At 35.2% G+C, this 21,209-nt stretch overlaps 1 protein-coding gene across 1 annotated transcript; it reads right to left on the bottom strand.

Annotated features, from left to right (window-relative positions):
- Positions 1–421: 421 nt before the first annotated feature.
- On the bottom strand, positions 422–19,892 carry Clic2 (chloride intracellular channel 2). Its single transcript, XM_005414643.2, has 6 exons — positions 19,521–19,892; positions 12,618–12,727; positions 11,874–11,999; positions 2,850–2,956; positions 1,855–2,036; positions 422–993 (listed from the first exon to the last, which is right to left on the bottom strand). The coding sequence occupies exons 1-6, from the start codon at positions 19,575–19,577 to the stop codon at positions 835–837; spliced, it is 741 nt and encodes a 246-aa protein (XP_005414700.1). The 5' UTR covers positions 19,578–19,892; the 3' UTR covers positions 422–834.
- Positions 19,893–21,209: the final 1,317 nt, after the last annotated feature.

Genomic DNA, 21,209 nt, shown 5'->3' with positions numbered 1-21,209 from the left:
AATTAAGATGTACAGTGAGGGGCTGGGGATTTAGCTCAGCGGCAAAGCGCCTGCCTGGCAAGTGCAAGGTCGTGAGTTCAGTTCCTGGTACCGGAGAAAAACAAAAAAAAAAAGAAGATGTACAGTGAATGTGATCACTGTGTACTATACACATGTACTAATAAAAATAAATTTTGAAAATAAAATTATCAAATGAATCCTTGCGCATTTAACAATTATATAATCTAGCCTCAACAGCCATAGTCTCATCTCTGAGTATGAAGTAATCATATTTCTAGGTCTTGAATGCTTGAATACTGTTCAAAACCAATTGGTCTTGATCCATTTACTGAATTTTTAAACAAACCTTTCAGAATTTGCCTCTCTAATATTCTCATTCTCTCACTTCATTATTCATACCAGAAATAAACTCATGCATGCATAAAGTAACAAATGTAAAATTATTTTAATGATTTAGATGGAATTGTTTCTAAGGAGCAATTTGAGATTGTGGTTCTACTTATGTCATTTGTAATTTCAGAAACCTGCTTAGCTCATACATTATGCACTCTAGGAACTCAAGCAAAGGGCAAAACATCTCAATGCTTTCCATGTCCTTGAAGATCACAATGATTTGCCACAGAAACAAAGAAAATGAAGTGAAAACATGAAGTTATATAAAATATACAGTGGACAGTTTATGGCTAACTAGATACAGAAAATAAAGTTACTTTTCATAAATGAGTTGGATAGAGGGAATAATATTTTTCATATTCTTATTTCCAAAAATCTTTCTAATATGGTAGATAATAAAATCTGATAACAAAAAGAGCTTTTTCTCCTGAAAGAGCTGTCCTAATTCTGTTTAGCCACACTTGCATAAGTGTTTTCAATTTCTTTGTCTTCAGGGCATGTATGAATAAATTCTTCACGGGCATAGGCATTGTGCAGATAGCGCCAGACTCCTGAGAATTCTTCTGGAATGTCAAAGTCACGATATTTCTTGGCAGCAACCTAGGATTTAGGTAAAAATGAAGACAAATAAGTGGCAATAAAAGACTCCAGTTATGTACCTACTGTGTAGGAACATATCTCAAAACTGAAGTACTACAAAATAAACTTGAATCTTGGATTTACTATTTTAATATTTTTGTCTATAAATGTTTCTGTTGGTGCTATGTTTAATTATGAATATGTCCAACAGAGGGGAGCACAGAGAAGAATATATAACATCCTCAGGAGTTTATTTAGGGTCTTGATTATTTCTTATTTGTTTATGTACTCCATGTCTGGCACAAAACATAAAGAGTAAATTCTGTACAAGTTCTGGTCAATAAATACTTGTTAAATTAATGATTAAATCATCATCATATTAATAGCCCATACTATTGATAACCAATGCTGTGAACCATGGCACTGTGTGTTCCAAGCATTTTATATGCTTAAATTTATTGGAATTTCTCAACAGGTCTGTGAAAAGGGTTAATATTATTATCCTTATTTTTTTTATTTTTTATTTTTATTTTCATTTTTATTTATTTATTTATTTATTTTTGTTTTTTTTTTCCAGTACCAGGAATCAAACTCACGACCTCGTGCTTGCCGGGCAAGCACTGTGTCGCTGAGCTAAATCCCCAGCCCCTATTATCCTTATTTTATAGACAAGACAGTGGAAAACGCCTTATGATTTAGGAAGAAAGAAACAAGAAGTTTTAATGCTGTCTAATGATTATAGATCTTTTCTCTGTGGAGAAAAAGATACACCCCATTCATGACAATGATGACAAAGCTGTCATATAACATACTGGAAGGGTACTGTGCTACATGTTGGCAATTCACAAAGCCCTCTACACCCAGATGCCTGTAAAGACTAACCTTAATAATGTTCAGCTTGGGCAGCAAGCTGCAGTCAGCCAGTGTTAGCTGATCTCCATCCAAGAACAATCTTCGGGAAATTGTGAGTTCCTCAGCACTGTCTGGATCAATTTCATCCAGAAGTGGGGTGTTTAAGTAGTCATCCAAACGCTTAAATTCTTTGAGGAGATTTTTTTCAAAATCTTAGACAATGAAGGCATAGGGTTACTTATAAATGTATTGTCTTCATAACTGAACATGTTCTTAATATATCTTTCATGCTTTAAATATTTCTATTTATACAAATTGCTTATGGTAGCTCTTCAACATCTACTTAACTATTTAGAATGCTCAACTATCCACTGATGAGACATAGTCACATCAAATGGTGAGTGAAAACATCTTGAATTTGGATTTTCTTGGTGAGGTGCATTGGTAGGAGAGAGAGAGAGAGAGAGAGAGAGAGAGAGAGAGAGAGAGAGAGAGAGAGAAAAAGGAGAGAGAAAGAGAGATGGAGAGAGAAAGGAGAGAGAAAGAGAGAGAGATGGAGAGAAAGAAGAGAGAGAGAGAAAGAGTGAGAGAGAGAGAGAGAGAGAGAGAGAGAGAGAGAGAGAGAGAGAATACATGTTATCCAACACAGAAGAATCAGAAAGCAAAAGAAAAGATTTAGGTCTCATGATTCAAAGGATAGTAAACCTATTCAAGACTTTTATAGGAGTTGATAGTGCTACATTTTAAGGAACCTTAAAGATACACAGGCTTGCAGCTAGTTCACACCTACCATGTCAATATACTGTAATTAGGCTATATTAGCAATTGCTACATTGAATCTTGGGTTCTAAATCTAATAAAACTTATTAAGATAGTTTAAGAGTAGATAACAAAAAATGAGAATAAGAGTAGGCTATTACCCCAACATATACTATATATTCAGGGAAATCCTATTTTAGCTAAATGAAATTGTGAAAGTAAGGAAGTAAGTGAGAAAAATAGACATGGAAAGAAAGAAATCTTACTCTTATTTGCTTCTTTTTGTGTGTTCTTAATGTATGCAGAAAACTTGGCAAAGAGGTTACAGCCTGCATCAAAGGACTCCTTGTACCTGGGACTCAGGTGAGGATACCTTAAAAACAATATATTTTCAAAGATAGCAGTAGAAAAATATGCTCTCAAATATTGCAACTTATGAAACAAATGAAAGAAAAAGAGGACGAGGAAGATGGAAAAAATAGCTAAGATGTCTTCTTTGTAATACAAAATTCATTTAGCCAGTTAAATAAAATAATAATGTAAGTATCCACACTAATATGTTAAACAAAATCCATATGAATGTGAATAAATGCAGAAAACCTATTCACCCGCAATTCAGTGCCTTGTAGAAATATCTGCACTCCCATATTCATTGCAGTTATTCACAAAGATTACAACATAGAAATAACCTACGTGTCCATTGATGGATGAATAAATAAGGAAGTTGTGAAGGGGGGATTGGGATGTTATTCAGCCAGTAAAAAGAAGGCTATCCTGCCACTTGAAGCAAATGGATGAAGCTCAGGGCTTTATTCTGAGTGAAATAAGCCAGCCATAGAAAGAAAAATACTATGTGTTCTCATTTGTATGTAACAGTCAAATACGTGATAAAGGAGAATAGAACACCAATACCAAGAGTGGCGGCAGGGAGGGAATAAGGAGATGTAGGCAAAAAGGTCCAGGATTGTCTAAGTATGCCTGTTGTCAGGTTAGTCTCCATGGATCCAGATACCTGGTCTGCATATCTGCTGACATAGACACTAGGTCAATCTGCTCCAGGACTGCAGTAGCAAGCCTTCTCATGGGTCACACAAGATGGCTAGCTTAGAGTCTCTGGTGAAGGGATTTCCCAGCTGAAGCCTGTTACCAAAGACTGGTACAAGTGTCTTTTTCAAATTCACAAATTCCAATTAATTGCCACAAGGATCATAAACAATCAGGAAGACACGACATCATCAAAGAAACAAAATAAAGCACCAGTAACCAATCCTAAAGCACCTGAGATCCACGAACTGCCTAAAAAATTCAAAATAACTGCCTTAAAGAATCTGAGGGCCAGGGATATAGCTCAGTGGCACAGTGCCTGCCTGGCAAATGTGAGGCCCTGAGTTCAATTCCTGGTACTAAAAAAAGAAGAATCTCAGTGATCTGCAAGATAACAAAGATAGAATATTAATGAAATCAGAAAAAATATGTGAAAAAGTGAAAACTTTAATAAGATTATAAAAGAACCAAACATTCTAGGGATAAAAACACAATTATTGAACCATGAAAGTCCATAGAGAGCTTCAAGTAGAACAACGTGAACTTTACCAAAAAAGTCAAAAGGAAGACTGAAACTCCATCAAGTGAACCAATATTTACAGTATGGATTTCTCAGAAGGTGCAGAGAAAGGGCAAAAAGATTACTAAAAAACCTAATGGCTGAAACATCGCAAATCTGGGGAAAATGTAAATATTCAGGTACAAGAATTGTAAAAATGTCCAATTATATTAAATCTAAAGAAGACTAGCCTGCCATGGTAATGCATACCTGTAACCCTAGTACAAAATAGGATCGCCAGAAGTTCAAGGCCAGCCTGAATTAATAGTGAGTTCAAGACCTACCTAGTGAGACATTGTCTCAAAAAATAACAAAAAGTCTAAAGAAAACTGCACCGAGGCATATAATCAAACTAAAATATAGAAGACAGGATTCTGAAAGCAGCAAACAAAATGCATTGTATTCAAGAGAGCTCAAATATATCTATCAGCAGTTTTTTTCAGCAAGCCAGGAGAGAACAGAATGAGAAAGTGTTGAAACAAACATCTTGCCAACAAAGAATACTCAACAAAGCCATCCTTCAAAAATGAAGGATAGAGTTTCCCAGAAAACAAAGTGAATGAGTTTTCTGTGGTTTGAATGTCTCTGCAAAAGGTGTTAAAATTTAATGCCCATTGTGAGGTACTAAGAAGGTAAAAACTTAATCCAACTATGGTGTTTGGAGGTGGGACCTTTAGGAAGTAAATAAGGTTGAACAAGATCATAAAGGTAGTGTTCTAAATCTGATGGGACTAGAGGTTAATATATAAAAAAAAGGAGAGACCTGAGCTAGGATTCTTTGTCTTGCCATGTGATGCCATCTCCTTTATCATGAGCCAGCACCAGATGCTGACCAGATGTTGATGCCATGTTCTTGAAGTTCCCAACCACCAGAACCACAGGCTAAAGAAACCTCTATTCTGTGTATGTGTGTGTGTGTGTGTGTGTGTGTGCGCGCGCGCGCGTGTGTGTGTGTGTCTGTCTGTCTGTCACTAGGGATTGAGCCCAGGTAATTCTAAAATACATCCTTAGCATTTTTATTTCATTTTGAGATAGAGTTTCACCATACTGCCCTGGCTGGCCTCAAACTTGCAATACCCCTGCCCCAGCTTCCCAAGTAGCTGTGATTACAGATATGCACCACCACATGCATCAAGAAATCTCATTTTTAAAAAATAAATTACACCATTTTGGGCACTTAGTTATAGCAACAGAAAATAGATTAAGGCAGAATTCTTAAATAGTAGATATGCCTTACCAGAAATGCTAAAGGGAATTCTTTAAACTCAAAGAAAGGGGCACTAATTAGTAACCTGGAAATAAAAAGTAGAAAAGCTAGTACATTATCAAATTTGTAGTACTATAATCCTGTAAAGGTGGTGTGTAAGTTACTTATATATTTAGTATGAGGTCTGAGAGACAAAAGTATTACAATAATTGTAGCTACAATAATTAGTTAAATTATATATAATATAAGAGATGTAAGTGATGACACTGAAAACATAAAACACAAGGGGAGGAAGTAAAAATATAGAGATTTTATATGAGATTGAAGTTGTTAATGTAAGATGTTTTATGTAAGCTTCAAGGAAACCAGAGTGACAATGTACAGTAGATTTATAAAAGATAGAAAGTAAAGAAGAAAAAGCATACCTCTAAAGAAAATCATCCAATCACAAAGGCAGACATCAAGAGAGAATGGGAAAAAGGAGCTACAAATAAACCAAAAGGCAATTAACAAGATGACAGTGATAAATCTTTATATATCAATAATTACCTTGAATGTAAATGGATTAAATTCTATAATCAAGAAGAACAGACTGACTGGCCAAATGGACTAAAACACAAGATCCACCTCTGTTCTCTACACTTTTATTTTACCACACACAGACTGAAAATGAAAGGATGGACAAAGATATTCCATGCAAATGGAAACAAAAGTGAGCAAGAATAGCTATACTTATATGAGGTAAAATAGAATTTAAGGCAAAATTGTACAATGAAACAAAGAAAGTTACTATGTAATGATAAAGGGGTTGATTCTTTAAGAGGATTTAACAGTTGCAAATACATGCCTGGTAATACTCCATTTTGTGTTGCTTAAACAAAATACATGAAGCTGGGAACTTTATAAAGAAAAGATGTTTATTTGATTCAGAGTTTAAGAAGTTCAAGAGCATATTCCTGACTCTGGTGAGATCCTTGTGGCAGATGCCATCACAATAGCTGAGTGTGTATGGAAAAGGCACATGCAAAAGGATTTGGGGAGTGTCTGGCTCCCTTATCACAACTCATTCTCCTGGGGACTCATTTAGTCCCACAATACTTACATTCATCTCTTCTGAGGGTGATGCCCTTGTGATCTAATGACCTACCACTGTGCTCCGCCTGTTAATGGTTTGACTGTGTCAACATTACCACACTGGAGACCAAGGCTTCAGCGCATGAACCTCTGGGGGACAACCTTATCCAAACCATAGAATACACCCAACATTTGAGCACACAAATATTAATAAATATGAAGGGAGACATAGAGTGCAATACAGTAATAGCAGGGGACTTTGATACCCCAAAGTTAACAACGGACAGCTCATCCAGAGAGAAAGTCAATAAAGATGAATCACATTTTAGGCCAAATGGACCTAACAGACATCTACTGAACATTCCAAATTTAAAAGGATTGAAATCATATCAAGTATCTTTTTTATTTATAATGATAAGAAATTACAAATCAGTAATAGGAGGAATTTTGGAAAATGCACAAACATACGGAAGTTTTAAAAATGTTCCTAAACAATCAATGGCTAAAAGAACAAGTGAAAAGGAATATTTAATAAATCTTAATATAAAAAGTGGATGCATAGTGGGTCCATCCACTAAAATTTATGGAATGCAGAGAAAGTAGTTCTAAGAGGAAGTTTGTAGCAGTAATGAGTACATGAAAAAATAGATTTCAAAAGCAATATAATGTTATACCTCAAGTAACTAGAAAAATAAAAACAAAGCCCAAAGTTTGTAAAGGCAAGAAAATAATAAAGGTCACTGTAGAAATAGAGACTACACAAATAATAGGAAACCTTAATAAAATGAAGAGTTGCCTTTTTGAAAACATAATCAATTTTACAAGCCATTAACTAAACTAAGAAAAAAAAACAAAGAATACTCAAATATATAAAATCAGACATGAAACAGGAGATATTACAATTGGTATCAGAGAAACACAAAGGATTTAAGAGTGTACTATAAATAATTACATACCAAAAAAATTAAATAACTTAGAAGATATGGGTAAATTTCTATAATGTAACAATCTACTCTGATTGGCTAATGATGAAATAGAAAATCTGAATAGATTAATAACATGCAAAAAGAGTGAAACAGTAATATTGAATCTTCCATCAAAGAGAAACCCAGGATCCAACGATGTATGTCACTGCTGAATCCTACCAAACATTTAAAGAACTAATATTTTCAAACTAATTTAAAAAACTGAAGAGGAATGAACAGATTCATTTTACAAAGCCAGTGTTACAAGCAAAGCCAAACACTGTAATAGAAGAACATAAAATTACGGACAAATATCCTTGACAAACATTCACGTAAAGATTCTCAGCACAACACTAGCAAACTGAATACAGCATCACAATGATAAAGATGGCGATCACTCACTACGGTCAAGTGGCGTTGATCCCTGGAACGCAAGGGTGAGTCAACAAATGCAAATTAACAAATTGTTATTCTATATTAAAAGAATGAAGAACAAAAGCAATATCATCTCAATAGATATAAATGAAGAATTCGACATAATTTAACATTCTTTAATGCTAAAAATTGTGGAAATAAAAAATACATGGTACTGGCATAAAAGCAGCCACCTGGAGCAATGAAATAAGATAGACAGCGAGATACAAACCCACACATCTATGGTCAATTTTTGTATTTTCATGTAATACAAGAGATATTAATAAAGAAAATATAAAAACATTCTTCTACGAAAAAATTTCATAACAAAATAATTAGAGAATAAGATGGTTAAATATCATGTGTATTGTGATCTTAAAAGAATGGCTAAAATGTTAGTCAGAGTACAAGTCATACACCAAAAAAATTCCCTTTTACAAAGAAGAAACAAACAAATAAGACGGCAAAACTTCTTTTCAGTGAACAAATAAAACCAGTAGTATAAATGAAACAAATTAGCATTTACCTTAAAATATTTTGAAACAACAGAACTTTCCCTTACTTCCTATTTATGTATCAACCTTCCATTTTGCTCTCTCTCTCTCTCCCTCTCTCCATATATGTGAGAAACCATATGATATTTAAGCTTTAATAAATTCTGTTGGGGTAATTGGATATCCATATGTAGAAGTTTGATTCTAGACTCATACATCTCACCATGGTTAGTTGATTTTGGACAAAGGTACCAAGAGCACACGTAGGGAAGTGTGTAGTCTTACAAATGGTATTGGGTAAATGTGTTATCCACACAACATAATAATTAAAATAGCCCCTCTCTCACCACTTATATAAGAAGTAGCTCAAAATGAATCAAATACTTAAATGTCAGACCTGAAACTATAAAAGTCTATAAAAAGATTTTTATCACGTTGGTCTTGGTAGATTTCTTGAATCTGACCTCACAAGCACAATGAAAGCAAAATGGACAAATGGGATTGCACCAAACTGAAAACTTCTTTACAACAAAGAAAACAGTTAATACAGTGGAAAGCTAACTGATAGCTTAGGAGAAAATATTTTCAAACCATGTATTTGGTAAGGGACTACTATTCAAAATACACAAGGAACTCTACTACTAACAATGAACAACTTTAGCATCAATGAACAAAGACCTTGAATAGACATTTCTCAAAAGAAGACATAAAAATGACCTACAGATATATGAAAAATGTTCAATATCTATAATCAACATAAAAGTGCAAATTAAAACCACAGTGAGATAATATCATACAATTGTTAGATTTCTGGCTATTATCAAAAAAGATGAAAGGTAACAAATATTGTCAAACTGGGACCAATCTGGAACCCTAATTATGCATATGTTAGAATTCTCTCTGCATCTCGTATGTTTCTAAATGCTCTTTTATGTATTTTTATTCATTTTGCTCTCATTATGTCAATTTGGATATTTCCTACATACCTATCTTACAGTTCACTTTAAATCTCTTATACAATGCTTTGTCTGAAATTAAACCCAAGCCATAAATTCTTAAAGTTTTATAGGCATTTCCTCTTTCAGTTACAGACTTTCAGTTCTTTTCAAAACACATTCTAATTCTTTTGTGAAAGTCTCTATATTTACATATATTTTCTCCTTGTTTTCCTCTGTTTCCTTGAACATATCAGTCGGTTATATGAAAATTCTTTTTAGCTAATTCTGATATCTGAAGCACTTGCTGGATTAGTTCTATTGTCTTTTTTTTTTTTTTTTTTTTTTTTTGCGGTACTGGGGATTGAACTCACAACCTTGTGCTTGCCGGGCAGGCGCTTGTGCCACTGAGCTGTATCCCCATCCCCTTTCTAGTTACTTTCTTGAATAACAAACATGCATAAAAATTGTAGTGGCTCTAAATTATCCATTTCTCCAGAGTGTGAACCTATTCATTTGCTTGGAAGTTAGCGTGGAGGCAGGTCTTGCTCACTTGAATCAGAAGTTGTGCTGAGTCAAGGCTTAGTTTAAAACTGATTCACCCTTGGTTCTCTGGGATTTTCATATGAGTGCCTGGATTATTCAGGGAACTCTCACCCTGGAAGGTAGTAAACTCAAGTTTTTGTCTTAGTAGACCATGGAAAGCTTGTTATTTTCTGTTTAGTATTTTTTCCCATTTACTTGAGCAGCCTCAGAGGCTGGCAGATGTTTTAATGGGAAAGCTGGCCATGAGCTTAAGGACGACCTCAAAGGCTCCGCCAGAAGTTTTGCTGGTTTCTTGGACCCCGTTGGCAATTCTTTGTTGTTTTGTTTGTTCTAGGCACAAAGGGCATGCTTAAAACAAAGTGTTTTAGAAAGACTGAAAAATCGAGAATATTATATTCTAGGCAAATTCTAACTATAAGAATATTATAGCAGTGTACTTTTAGTTAAAAAAAGAATTCTCCAATCCTGAAAGAGAATTAGAAGTCAATCTGAAAAATAGAAATCTTCCGTACATTTGGAATTTTAGAAACAGAAAATTTAAAACAACTTCATGAATAGAAAGTAAGTAAAATAATTCATGGACAAAAAATGGAAATTACAAAAATATTAAGAATGAAGAGAGTAGTCCTGGTACCTTCTCTCACATGGTTTCTAAAATGGCCTTCAAATTCCTTATCCATGTTTAGAACGTACAATAGATATTGGGAAACGGGAAGAAACTGTTCAAAAAGAAAGAGAAACTGGGATGGGGGAAGGAGAAAAGAAGGAAGGGAAAAGGAAAATGAAATAAATTAAAAAAATATATATATATTAGTTAGGATAGCTATACTACTAATTTCTATTAGTTCATTGAAAAGAAAGGTTTGTGCTTATATCATTTAATCAATTTTTCATTCCTGTATCTTATAATCTGAGCAACTACTTTGAAGATAACAATAAGCAATGTGCTAACCATTGCTACTCTCCTTTAACCTTGGTATGAAATTTTATATCATTGTTTTTAGTGTTTTTTCTTTTTAAAATAAAAAAAATTAAAAATGGCCTCCAAATTCCCACCCCCGATGTAACTATTCCATATAATGCCTTACCACTGAGCATGGGTGAAACCTGTGAATACGAGGGAATACCACGACTATGATTAGGTTAGCAATCAGTTCTCTTGAAGTTAATCAAATGAGAAATTATTGTGGGTAGGCATGACCTATTCAGGTAAGCATCAGAGACACATTCTTAGACTAGTTTCTGAGGAAAACAGTAAACAACCACGTTCTGAACAGCCAGTGCAGAAAGTCAGCTTCTAGGAATTGAAAGCAAACCAATAACCAAAAACCTCAGTCAGACTGGTGCAAGAAGTTGGGTTCTGCCAAATTCTTGGATGAACACGGAAGAAAATCCTGGACCCCAGATGAGAACTAACCAATAATTAGATCGCAGCTTTACTCTGTGAGACTCTAAGCAGAAGACCCTAGTAAGCCATGCCCAGACTCCTGACCAATGGAATCCTTGAGGTAATAAAAGAGTGTTGTTTTAAGTTTATGGTAATTTGTTGCATGGCAACAAAAAAATAAATATAGCATGCCTTTCCTTTCTAAACACTATGGCAGGGGCAGGATCATATATTTGTCATTCTAGTATAGTCAGTGTGATTCTGGCCTCTGGCTAGATGCTTGAAATCTATTTCCTGGCCTCTAGCCCTTGTGTTGGTATGTTCTATATTCACTCTAACAGTGGTGTTAAGGCCCAGTCCTGTTGAGTTATAATGTCAGTACATTCATTACCCCATCACCTCCTTCCCACTGTGAGTTCCTTCTCTATTTCAAGAGCACAGAGAATTTACTTTCTTGTCTTAAAGTATGCTATGCATTTTAAAAATCATTTGAAATATGTCTGCCATCTTTGCATATTTGGAGTTGGATATGCATGTGTCTTATTTGACATGTAGGCCCCAAAATTCCAAATCACTTTGAAATTAGCAAGAATCTTCAACCTCCAATAAATAGACCAACAAAATAGATTATCATACATATAATAATACACTGTAAAACGTTGTACCTTGGAGGAGCTAGTGTCTGCTCTAGAAACTCCTCAATTTTAATGAAGTCAGTTTTCAGTTCCTTGTTATACAGCAAGAAGGGAGGATTGGTACCTGGGGCCAAGTCCTTCAGCTCTTCAGGCTTTCTATGATTATTGAAAATAAACAGAGTTAGGCCTCTAAGATAAAGTATACATCATGCACCAGAGAAACAATGTGATATTTAAACATGTATGTTCTATTTATTTTACTTAAGAAGATGGCTTCCGGGTACATCCATTTACCTAGAAATGTCTTAAGTTTATCCTTCTTTAAGGCAGAGTAGTACTCCATCATATTTTAAAAAGCCATGAAAGTGTAAATAGGGCCAAAATGTATAATAGCTATTGGGAAATGGGGAGAAAATGTTCAAATGGGAAGAGAAACAGGAGTAGGGGGAGAGGAAAGGAAGGAAGGAAGGGAAAAGAAAAAAAGAGAATAGAAGGAAAAAATGCAAACAAAGCTTTCGTAAATAAGGAAGGGAAGAGGAGTTGAGGGAGGGGGAGAGGTTGAGGAAAAAAGAAGGATCAAGATATATCATGGACAGGTACAAATTACCTAGATGAATGTGATCATTACGTATATCTGAAATGTACCAATAAAATTAACTTTAAAAAAGAGAAAAATTACATATCATACAAATACCAACATTCAGTTCACTCTGAATTCATTCATTCTATTTTATGTGAAGTTCCAGAATTTAACATGTTCTGATTTAATCTTACCTGGTCATGTCAACAGTAGTCACATTAAACTTAACTCCTTTAAGCCAGAGGATCATGAAAAGGCGCTGGCAAAAGGGACAGTTCCCGATGCTCTCTCCATCACCTCCAGCCTGTTACAGTAACGAAAAGTCTCAATGCGTTCATTTGTTCAAGTATGTTTTGAGTTCCCACTGGGAAATAAACTAGTTGCTGGAGGCAAAATTAGAAGTTCTTAATCTATGGGCTAAGAAAGATAATGAATCAACCCCATTATATATAAAATTACAAGTGATACAAGCACACAATAAATTTTGTAATATTCCCAAAAATTATATAACTATTTTCTGGTTGACAGAAATTTAGGATATTACAAAATTTTTACTATTCTAAATACTTCAGTGACAAACATTTTCTGGCCATGTAACATAGCACTTCTGAGATTACATCTTTCAGGTTAATCTTTAAAATGAGAACACTAACTAAAGATTATTCACATTTTCTGTTTTGATACTTTTTGCCAATTTTTTTCCTGAATTCTATCTCTATGTCCATTGATAATTGATTTCTTGATTGCATAAATTATTTACTCATGACTATTTCCCATTTTTCTACTAAGAGGATGACTTTCTTTTATTGATTTGGAAAATATAAGGGCTGGGGATTTAGCTCAGCGGCACAGTGCTGGCCTGGCAAGTGTGAGGTTGTGAGTTCGATTCCTGGTACTGGAAAAAACCCAAAAAAAAACAACAAAAAAAAGGAATATATATATAATATATATATATATAAAAGACAACATTTTGTGACACATTACATGTACTTTTAAAAACATGCCATTTAACTTAAACTTACACAAAATCTATCATTGTTTTCCTCCATGCACTTTGGTTTTCTGATTCGCTTAGATATATCAAGTTTATAAAAAGCTAATTTTTATCTTTATTTTCTTATTTTGTTTTTTTCTATAAAGACCTATTATGTGGGCTGGGGATTTAGCTCAGTGGCACAGCGCCTGCCTGGCAAGCGCGAGGTCGTGAGTTCAATTCCCGGTACCGGACCAAAAAAAAAAAAAAAAAAAAAGACCTATTATGTTTTCCTCTGGTATCATTTTGGTTTCATTTTTGCATTTGTTTAATGTATTTGGCATTTGTTTTTGATGTGAGAGGTGTACTAGGACTCCTGATTTAGTATTTTTAACTGTTTTTGTTTGTTTTACAAATAGTTAATAGTCATCTTGCACCATTCACTAAAAAACACATCTTTCTTCTATTAATTGAAAACAACAGCACACTGTTATGCTTTGAAATTATATATACATGTATATATATATTTAGTTAATCTGTGGACTCTCTGTTCATTCATTCATTCATTCACCCAATAAATATTCACTGAACATATTATACATTTAACATATACCAGTATATACTGGTATATATAATATATATGTGTATATATTAGATGTTAAAGTAAAAATAACCCCAAGGTAACTCATTTTAAAATAGAGATAACTTCTTTGAAGGAAGGAAATATATTTCATGAGTGTGTGACAGAGTAATCTATGTGAGATCTATTAAGGTCTTTGCTGAGAAAAGTGTCACTTAAACAGAGTTTAAAGGAGTGAGAGTTAACTAGGTGAGAGGGCATTCTAAACATAGAGAAGAGCACGTGTGAAGGCTTTGCAATAGGCTTTACCATGGTACGTATAAGGAACTGAAAGAAAGTCAGTGTAACTGGTAAGAGAATGAGGGAGAAAAGATAAAAATCCATGAATTCATCAAAGCTAAAAGCTGCTTTTCAAAGTAACTGTTTAGAAATGTGTCAGAGACTCAGGGAACTTTCTGAACTGATGGAAATATTCTATATTTTGATTGGAGTAGTGGTTACATGTACATATAAGTTTGTCAGAAGCCACTGAGCAATACTCTTAAAATGGATGCATTTTACTTTATGTAAATTATACTGATAAAATATGTTAAAATAGGAAAGCTCAGAAGCAGGCCCCCACATCACCCCGAATAAATGATATTATGCAGAGGTTGTAGACAGTGCAATGACCTACGTAACGGTTAGACAATGGGAGGGGGTAACTGAGAGATGACACAGAATAAGATCCTTTGAGGACAGGAAGTCAAGGATCGGAGGTATTACAGTGTCTGGTCACCTCTGTAGGTATTAAAATCATCAAGAATTAGGATGAATAGTACTGGAAAGAGTGACGATGACCCTCAAAAATGAGGAAGAGTGACTTGGGCACTACAACATAAGGAAAGGTAATGGGTGACTCCACTTAGGTATTCGTCTTGACGGGAGGAAAACTAGTCCTGGAAACCACAGTGGGGAGCAAGACTACCTAGAGGACACCTACCTCAACTCAACCAGCTCAACAGTATGAGGAATAGAGGAAAAAAAAGGCAACCACTTGTTGAAAGGGATATAGTTGAAGTAATGTCCTCATGTCAGATCTAAGTTTTTAAGGTTTAATTTCAATGTGTTCCAAACTAAATTTTAACCCATTTTCTTTATACACAAACTTATTCTTTCTTTAGAGCCCCTAATTCTGTGAATTTTCTGTGGACTGAATTGTGTACCCTCCCCAAATCCATATGCTGAAGCCTTACCCTTCCGGGTGACAGTATTTGGAGATGGGCTGTTTGAGAAGTAATTTTAGTTAGATGAAGTCCTAAAGGATGAGGACCTCAAGATTGAATTGGTGACCTTATAGGAAGAGATGCCAGAGAGCTTGTTCTCTTTCTCTATCATGTTAAGACACAGAAAAGGTGGTGATCTACTAGCCAGGAAGAGAGAGCCCTCACCAGAGTTCGACTATGCTGACAACCTGGTCTTAGACTTCTGGTCTCTAGAATGGGAAGAAATAACTTTTTGTTGTTACAGTCACCTACTCTGTGTAATTTTGTTATGGCACCATCATCTGAGCCACTATTTACTAAGTTGCCCAAGATAGGCAATTGGGAAGCATCCTTCTAGTTAACCCCCCCCCAAACTGAATTCAACACTTACTTCTGTCAATTTTACTTACTAGGTATCTCCCAAAGAAATTTAGTTCTTTCCTTTGCCATGGTCATTCATTCATTCAATATTTATTTGATGCTTAGTATCTGTGAAGCACTGTTAGATACTAAGTCCAAGCTATTAGCATCTCTCATCCCTGAGACCCACTTTTTTTCTCTTTTGCCTCAGTCACTTAGCCACTAGTGTGTAGAATGTAGAAGGAAATAAATGGTGCTCCATCTCAAAGGTACTTTCATTTGTTATTTGTAATAATATTAACATCTCAGGAGCCCTGAGCATAATTTTCTGGCAAATTTTTCTTTACTTGGCAATGAGTGTGACCAAGGAAATATTTGTTGCTGCTATTTCCTGATGTCAGGGAGTGAATAGGTATGGGAAGAGGCAACCAACCTTGGCAGCTGTATTTCTTTTGTAATAGAAGTCAGACTAAGCATTTAATCTGAACTGGTTTTAGTGAGGAAAACATGATTAAGGGTGGGAAGCAGGAAGAAGAATGAAGCTGATAATAGATACAGCAGGAAGGGTGGATCACCTTTGGGAAAAGGAGAATCAAAATACTGATGTGTAGGGGAAATGGAGGAAATTTACACAGGAAAACTCAAGTTTTTCTGTTTATTTTATGGTTATTTAAAGTAGCATCACATAAGTTTTTAGGATATAAATCCCCTAGCTTAATTGACAAATTACTTACCTCTTACCTATGATTAGCTGACAAAGACAAGTGTGGTTATTCACAAAAACATTTTTTCTTCTTATGTCTGTGATCTAAGTTTATAAACTTCAAAAATAATATTAGCAACAATAACCAACATTTACTGAGTGCTTACTATGTCACTAACTACTGTTATTTCCATACTTGCTTCATTTAACCCTCACCATGAGGATGGCCCTTTAAGGTGGACTATGTCATCACTCCTGTTTTATAGGTGAGGGTAGTGAAGCTCACCAAAACTGGCACACTCAAGTACACTCAGCTAGTTAAGAGATATTGACACATATATTCTCCTCATTTAACAAATTTAAGACTATCTCCTCCAGAATCCACACTCTTAAACATTTCTTTCTTTCATCTATTAGTTTCCTGGAATTTTTAAATTAATCAGTCTTTATGGTAGTCTTTTTAAAATTTATTTTTATTTTTATTTTTGATAGTTTTAAAAGAGCTTGAAAATGGTATGAACATTCAGAGTAAAGTATAACCTTTTCCTCCTTTCTTACATTTATTGAAAAAGTTTTTGACACAGTACATTTAGAATTTGGGCCCAAATATTTGATTCCATAATTTTTATATAAATCTATTAAAACCTAATTTTATTGTCTTTGATAGAGAATGCAAACATTTAATTTAACGATGAATATCAAACAAATAAAGTGGGCCCAACATTTATAAAAAACAAAATGAGCATTATAAACTTCTTTGTTCTTAGTTCCTGGATATAAATCTTGCCAAATTGTTCAGGGTTGAAAGACAATGTTTTTCACTGACTACAATTGTGTGATATAGAATAAATATGTACTTATGACAGGAAAGTAATCTCTTGTACAAATCCAAGTAGTGGTAGAGTTTTTAAACCATAGCAAGAGCTAGGTTGGAAATCATAGAGTGATCTAATATTTACCATTGGCAAAGACCAATGCTTTTTTTGGGGGGGTGACCAGGAATTGAACTCAGGACCTCGCACGTGCCAGGCAGGCACTGTGCCACTGAGCTACATCCCGGGGACCAACGCTTTTGAAATTTACTCATTAGCATTTTTTACTGTTCTCAACTCTCACGTCTCCTCCCAGTATCTTCCATGAAATTTCTAGAGATCTGTGGGTCATACCGTAAAGCCAAACAAAACAAAAAACTTGGACTAGATGTAACTCAAGATTCTTCTAGAAAAATCTGTAATTTGTTTTAATGTTATTAAATAATTAAGCTTGCACCTAAATCATCCCATCTGATGAAATTCTGGAAAATTTTACTAACTCTTATCCAACTGAAAATAGTTGAGTGAGATCACATGTAGCTATTTTATTTTATTGTTTTTGGTTTTTCTCTGGTACCGGGAACTGAACTCACAACCTTGCGCTTGCCAGGCAGGCTACATGTAGCTATTTTAAAGGATTGGAATTCTAACTCTTCCATTCATTAGTTATAAGATTTTGGGCAAAGTTACACTTAGCTTCTCTTTCCTTTAAATTCTGTATCCATAAAATGGGGTTAGTAATAAACTACTTACTATATTGCCTACCCTGTAGTAAACATTCAATAAATGATAGGGTAGTTTAAACTGAACATTATTATTCAAATCAGCATTTTCTCATTCAAGGTGTGATTTGGTAACCTCTCTCATCCATATTACTTTCCAAATATAGGAAGTCTATGAAGATAAACACACTTCTTAATACCAGCAACTGACTCGAGAAGTCTAATTGAATCAAGTGAACAGAATTTGGACAAAAGGAACACTTTGGGCACCTGATGAAGAAACACTACCTCTTGTTTGGAACTGGTAAATGTAAAAGTTTAATTAGAAAATTAAAGCTAATTTTTACACTGTCTGAGCAGTCACATGTTTTACTATAATACAGAGGTAGGAGAAGTAGTTCCTACATCCCATAGCCCAGCAAACACTTACTTGGATTATCTAGTTATGGAGGAATAAAGGTTCTTTCCGTTGTAATTTTAAAAAGACAGGTTGATGATGTCCTTGGTGCTGCTATGTCACCAGTTGTTAAGTAATCTAAAATAGTTGTAACACTATTACTGTAGCCAGTAGATGTTTATCTGAACATCTGATAAGCATACTATATTTTATGTCTTTGAAAAGTCATCAGGAGGTTAAATAGTTTTAGAAAAAAAATTACTTAAACTTTATTCTCTTACTATACTTATCTAGAAGTGATGAGAACAATATTATAATACTGTAATAACGTAAACTTTTTTGTGTAGTAGTAACTGCTACTATCACTATTACTGATGATGATACTAGTATGACTACAATTCATAATAGCCTACCTCCTAAGTTGATGTGAGGTTCAATGAGGTAATATAAGTAAAGTATTTAGAAGTGTTTAAAAAAGGACCAGACACAACATAAGAATTTTTTTTACTATTATTATTGTATTACCCCAAATATTTCTAATGGTCAATGAAAATACATAGAAAAACTAAACTGTAAGAAAAGATTTAGGAAATTATTTTTTACTTGGAGTAACCTATACAGTTTTTTTCTTGATGAGTTAACATGTTTCTTTCTCCTGTTTTAGGGATTTTCCAAAGTACTTTTCTGAAAAGTTAAGACATTAAAAAAAAAACCCTTCAGGGCATACCGAAAAGAGGAAGCGAGGCATTCTAAAATGCCTCTTCCTTGCGTAATAGCACACAGACTCCTGCTTTTTCCCACAAAAAACATACGACCCTGTTGCAATGTCTGTCCTTAGGGAAAATTTGAGAAACTTCTGTCTGGACTGTGAAGGAATAGGGTTCTAGAGCCATTCATTGCCTTCTCCTCCACCTATTTAGATCTTCCAAAATCTATGTCATACATATTGTGAGATCATTCTGTCAGGCTCCTTCATTGTATAGATGGAGAAACAACGCTCTGGTGGGAGGAGATTTTCCCAAATATTCACAGGAAGCCACTGAAAGTAAAATTTAGTTGTTCTATCAATCAGACTAGTGCTATTTCCACTATACCATTTTGTCTTTTTTCAGATGACATCTGTTTTCCTGTTGTTGTCTAGCAGTAGCCAAACACGCAGGCATTCTTCTCGGACTCAGACTAAGAAAATACTTACAGAATTCTTTCTTCATGAACAGTCCCAAATACTGAGAATTTTTTAGAAGCTGAAGTAGAGTGTGAAGAAGTAATATACACTGTATGCTGTTATTACAGCTAGTAAACTTACCTTCACGAAAAGCTCAATTTCAGGGTCTTCTTGAGTGCTGGGCCTCGTGCTCGCCATCTTTCCGTTTTTACTGCTGGTTTTCAGATCCCTGCCTTGAGCAGAGGCTACAGTACCATGGACTCTTCTTCCAATTGTATCAAAAGGTTCAAGGGACGCTGGTACTTTAAGAGGACAGTTTTTAGCATGTAGTGGATTAAGTCAAATCTGGGTCCAGTCTCTCCTGTTGAGAGGTGGGACATAGAAATTCTAGACGCTTAAGAGCAGCTCTTGAATTTGTTTTTCTTCTTCCTCTTGACCTAACATTTGAATCAAGGAGGAGCCCAAGGGGTGTGTATGAATTGACTGGCTAGAAGGGTGGGGGTGTTTCCAGAGAGGCTTCGAGGCCATGAGTCAGCAGAGTAGAAACACACTCACGCACACACACACAGACACACACACGGAGTGTTGGCATCTATATATCAATAGGAGCAGATGTTCTCTAGAGCCTCCCTTTGAGTCCTAGGCTCCATGCCCAGAAAAGGGACTCTTATTACTGTTCCTGTAACCTAATAGCTCTTCCAGGAAAAGAGCCAGAAATGGCTCAAATTTTTATTGTTGAAAATTGTTTTTATCTAATGATACAGTCTAAAACAGGGTTAAAAATTATACTTCATGAAATATCTCCGCCCTTAACATTACTGCTCACACAGCCAGATTTCTGTTCTGCATTGAAAATTTCACTTCTCTAGTATAACTTAGGATTGTTCACTGAAGTGGTAAAAGTCTGGGGGCTTTCTTAGTTCACCCCTCCTAGTTTTTTATTTTTTTGAAGTGTGGCCTGGGACATATGTTGCTATCTGTATCAGGAACCACAAGTAGTTTGGTATCTGCTTGTCAACACAGAGAACAATAGTGAACCATCCGAACTGATCGCTGAATGTCTAAGGTATTCCTGACAGCTGTGTTTCCCGCCTGCCAGAGATAAGGCGGGGGTGGGGCAGGACTAATAACCTCTTTTGTGGCATGAAACTCTTCCTGCCTGGAGGCAAAATGAGCATAGATCCACCAGTGGGTCAACATCATCATCCTCTTTCTATGACACCAAATGTCCCCCATGCTCATATGGGCTGTATATGAATCTGCCATTGTCCTGTGTAGCTTTTCAAGATAGGAGACCTGGGGAAATCCATACCTGCAGGTTCTAGGCAAGGGGTACCTGATATAAACATGGGTATTCTTTTGGGTGAGGGAGGGACCTGATGATTTCTCAAGTAGTCTGAGGGAAATTGTGCTGGATATCTGTTGAACAGACCTTCAGGGGTGAGTTTAGGACTGGTTGTTTGGCAGGACCTGGTGGGTGTTTTGTTTAGCCATGTTTTATAACCTATTAATCTATCTTTGTTCTTTTCTTCATACGTTATTCACTCCAAAGACAATCAATGGATGCCTAGTCTGTACCAGGATGCTGACCCTCTCCATTTCAACTGAGAGCACAGTGGAACACAGCGTATTTGGGTGGACAATAGGAATTCAACCTTAGGCATGCTGAGCAGGAGGCATCTTCACTCTTCACTACTGCCTATATATAATTAGTATAAAATCCTTTCACTTCCACATCCTGAATATTTTAAAATATCATCCAGTGCTCACCTCTATTACTCCAAATTTCAAACCAGCAATATCCTTTTAATTTTTATTTTAAAATGCCAA

Source organism: Chinchilla lanigera, unplaced genomic scaffold (assembly GCF_000276665.1).
Source record: "Chinchilla lanigera isolate Chin_1 unplaced genomic scaffold, ChiLan1.0 scaffold00193, whole genome shotgun sequence".
NCBI lineage: Eukaryota > Metazoa > Chordata > Mammalia > Rodentia > Chinchillidae > Chinchilla > Chinchilla lanigera.
The sequence above is the reverse complement of the archived record's forward strand: the minus strand, read 5'-3'. Positions and strand labels throughout refer to the sequence as shown.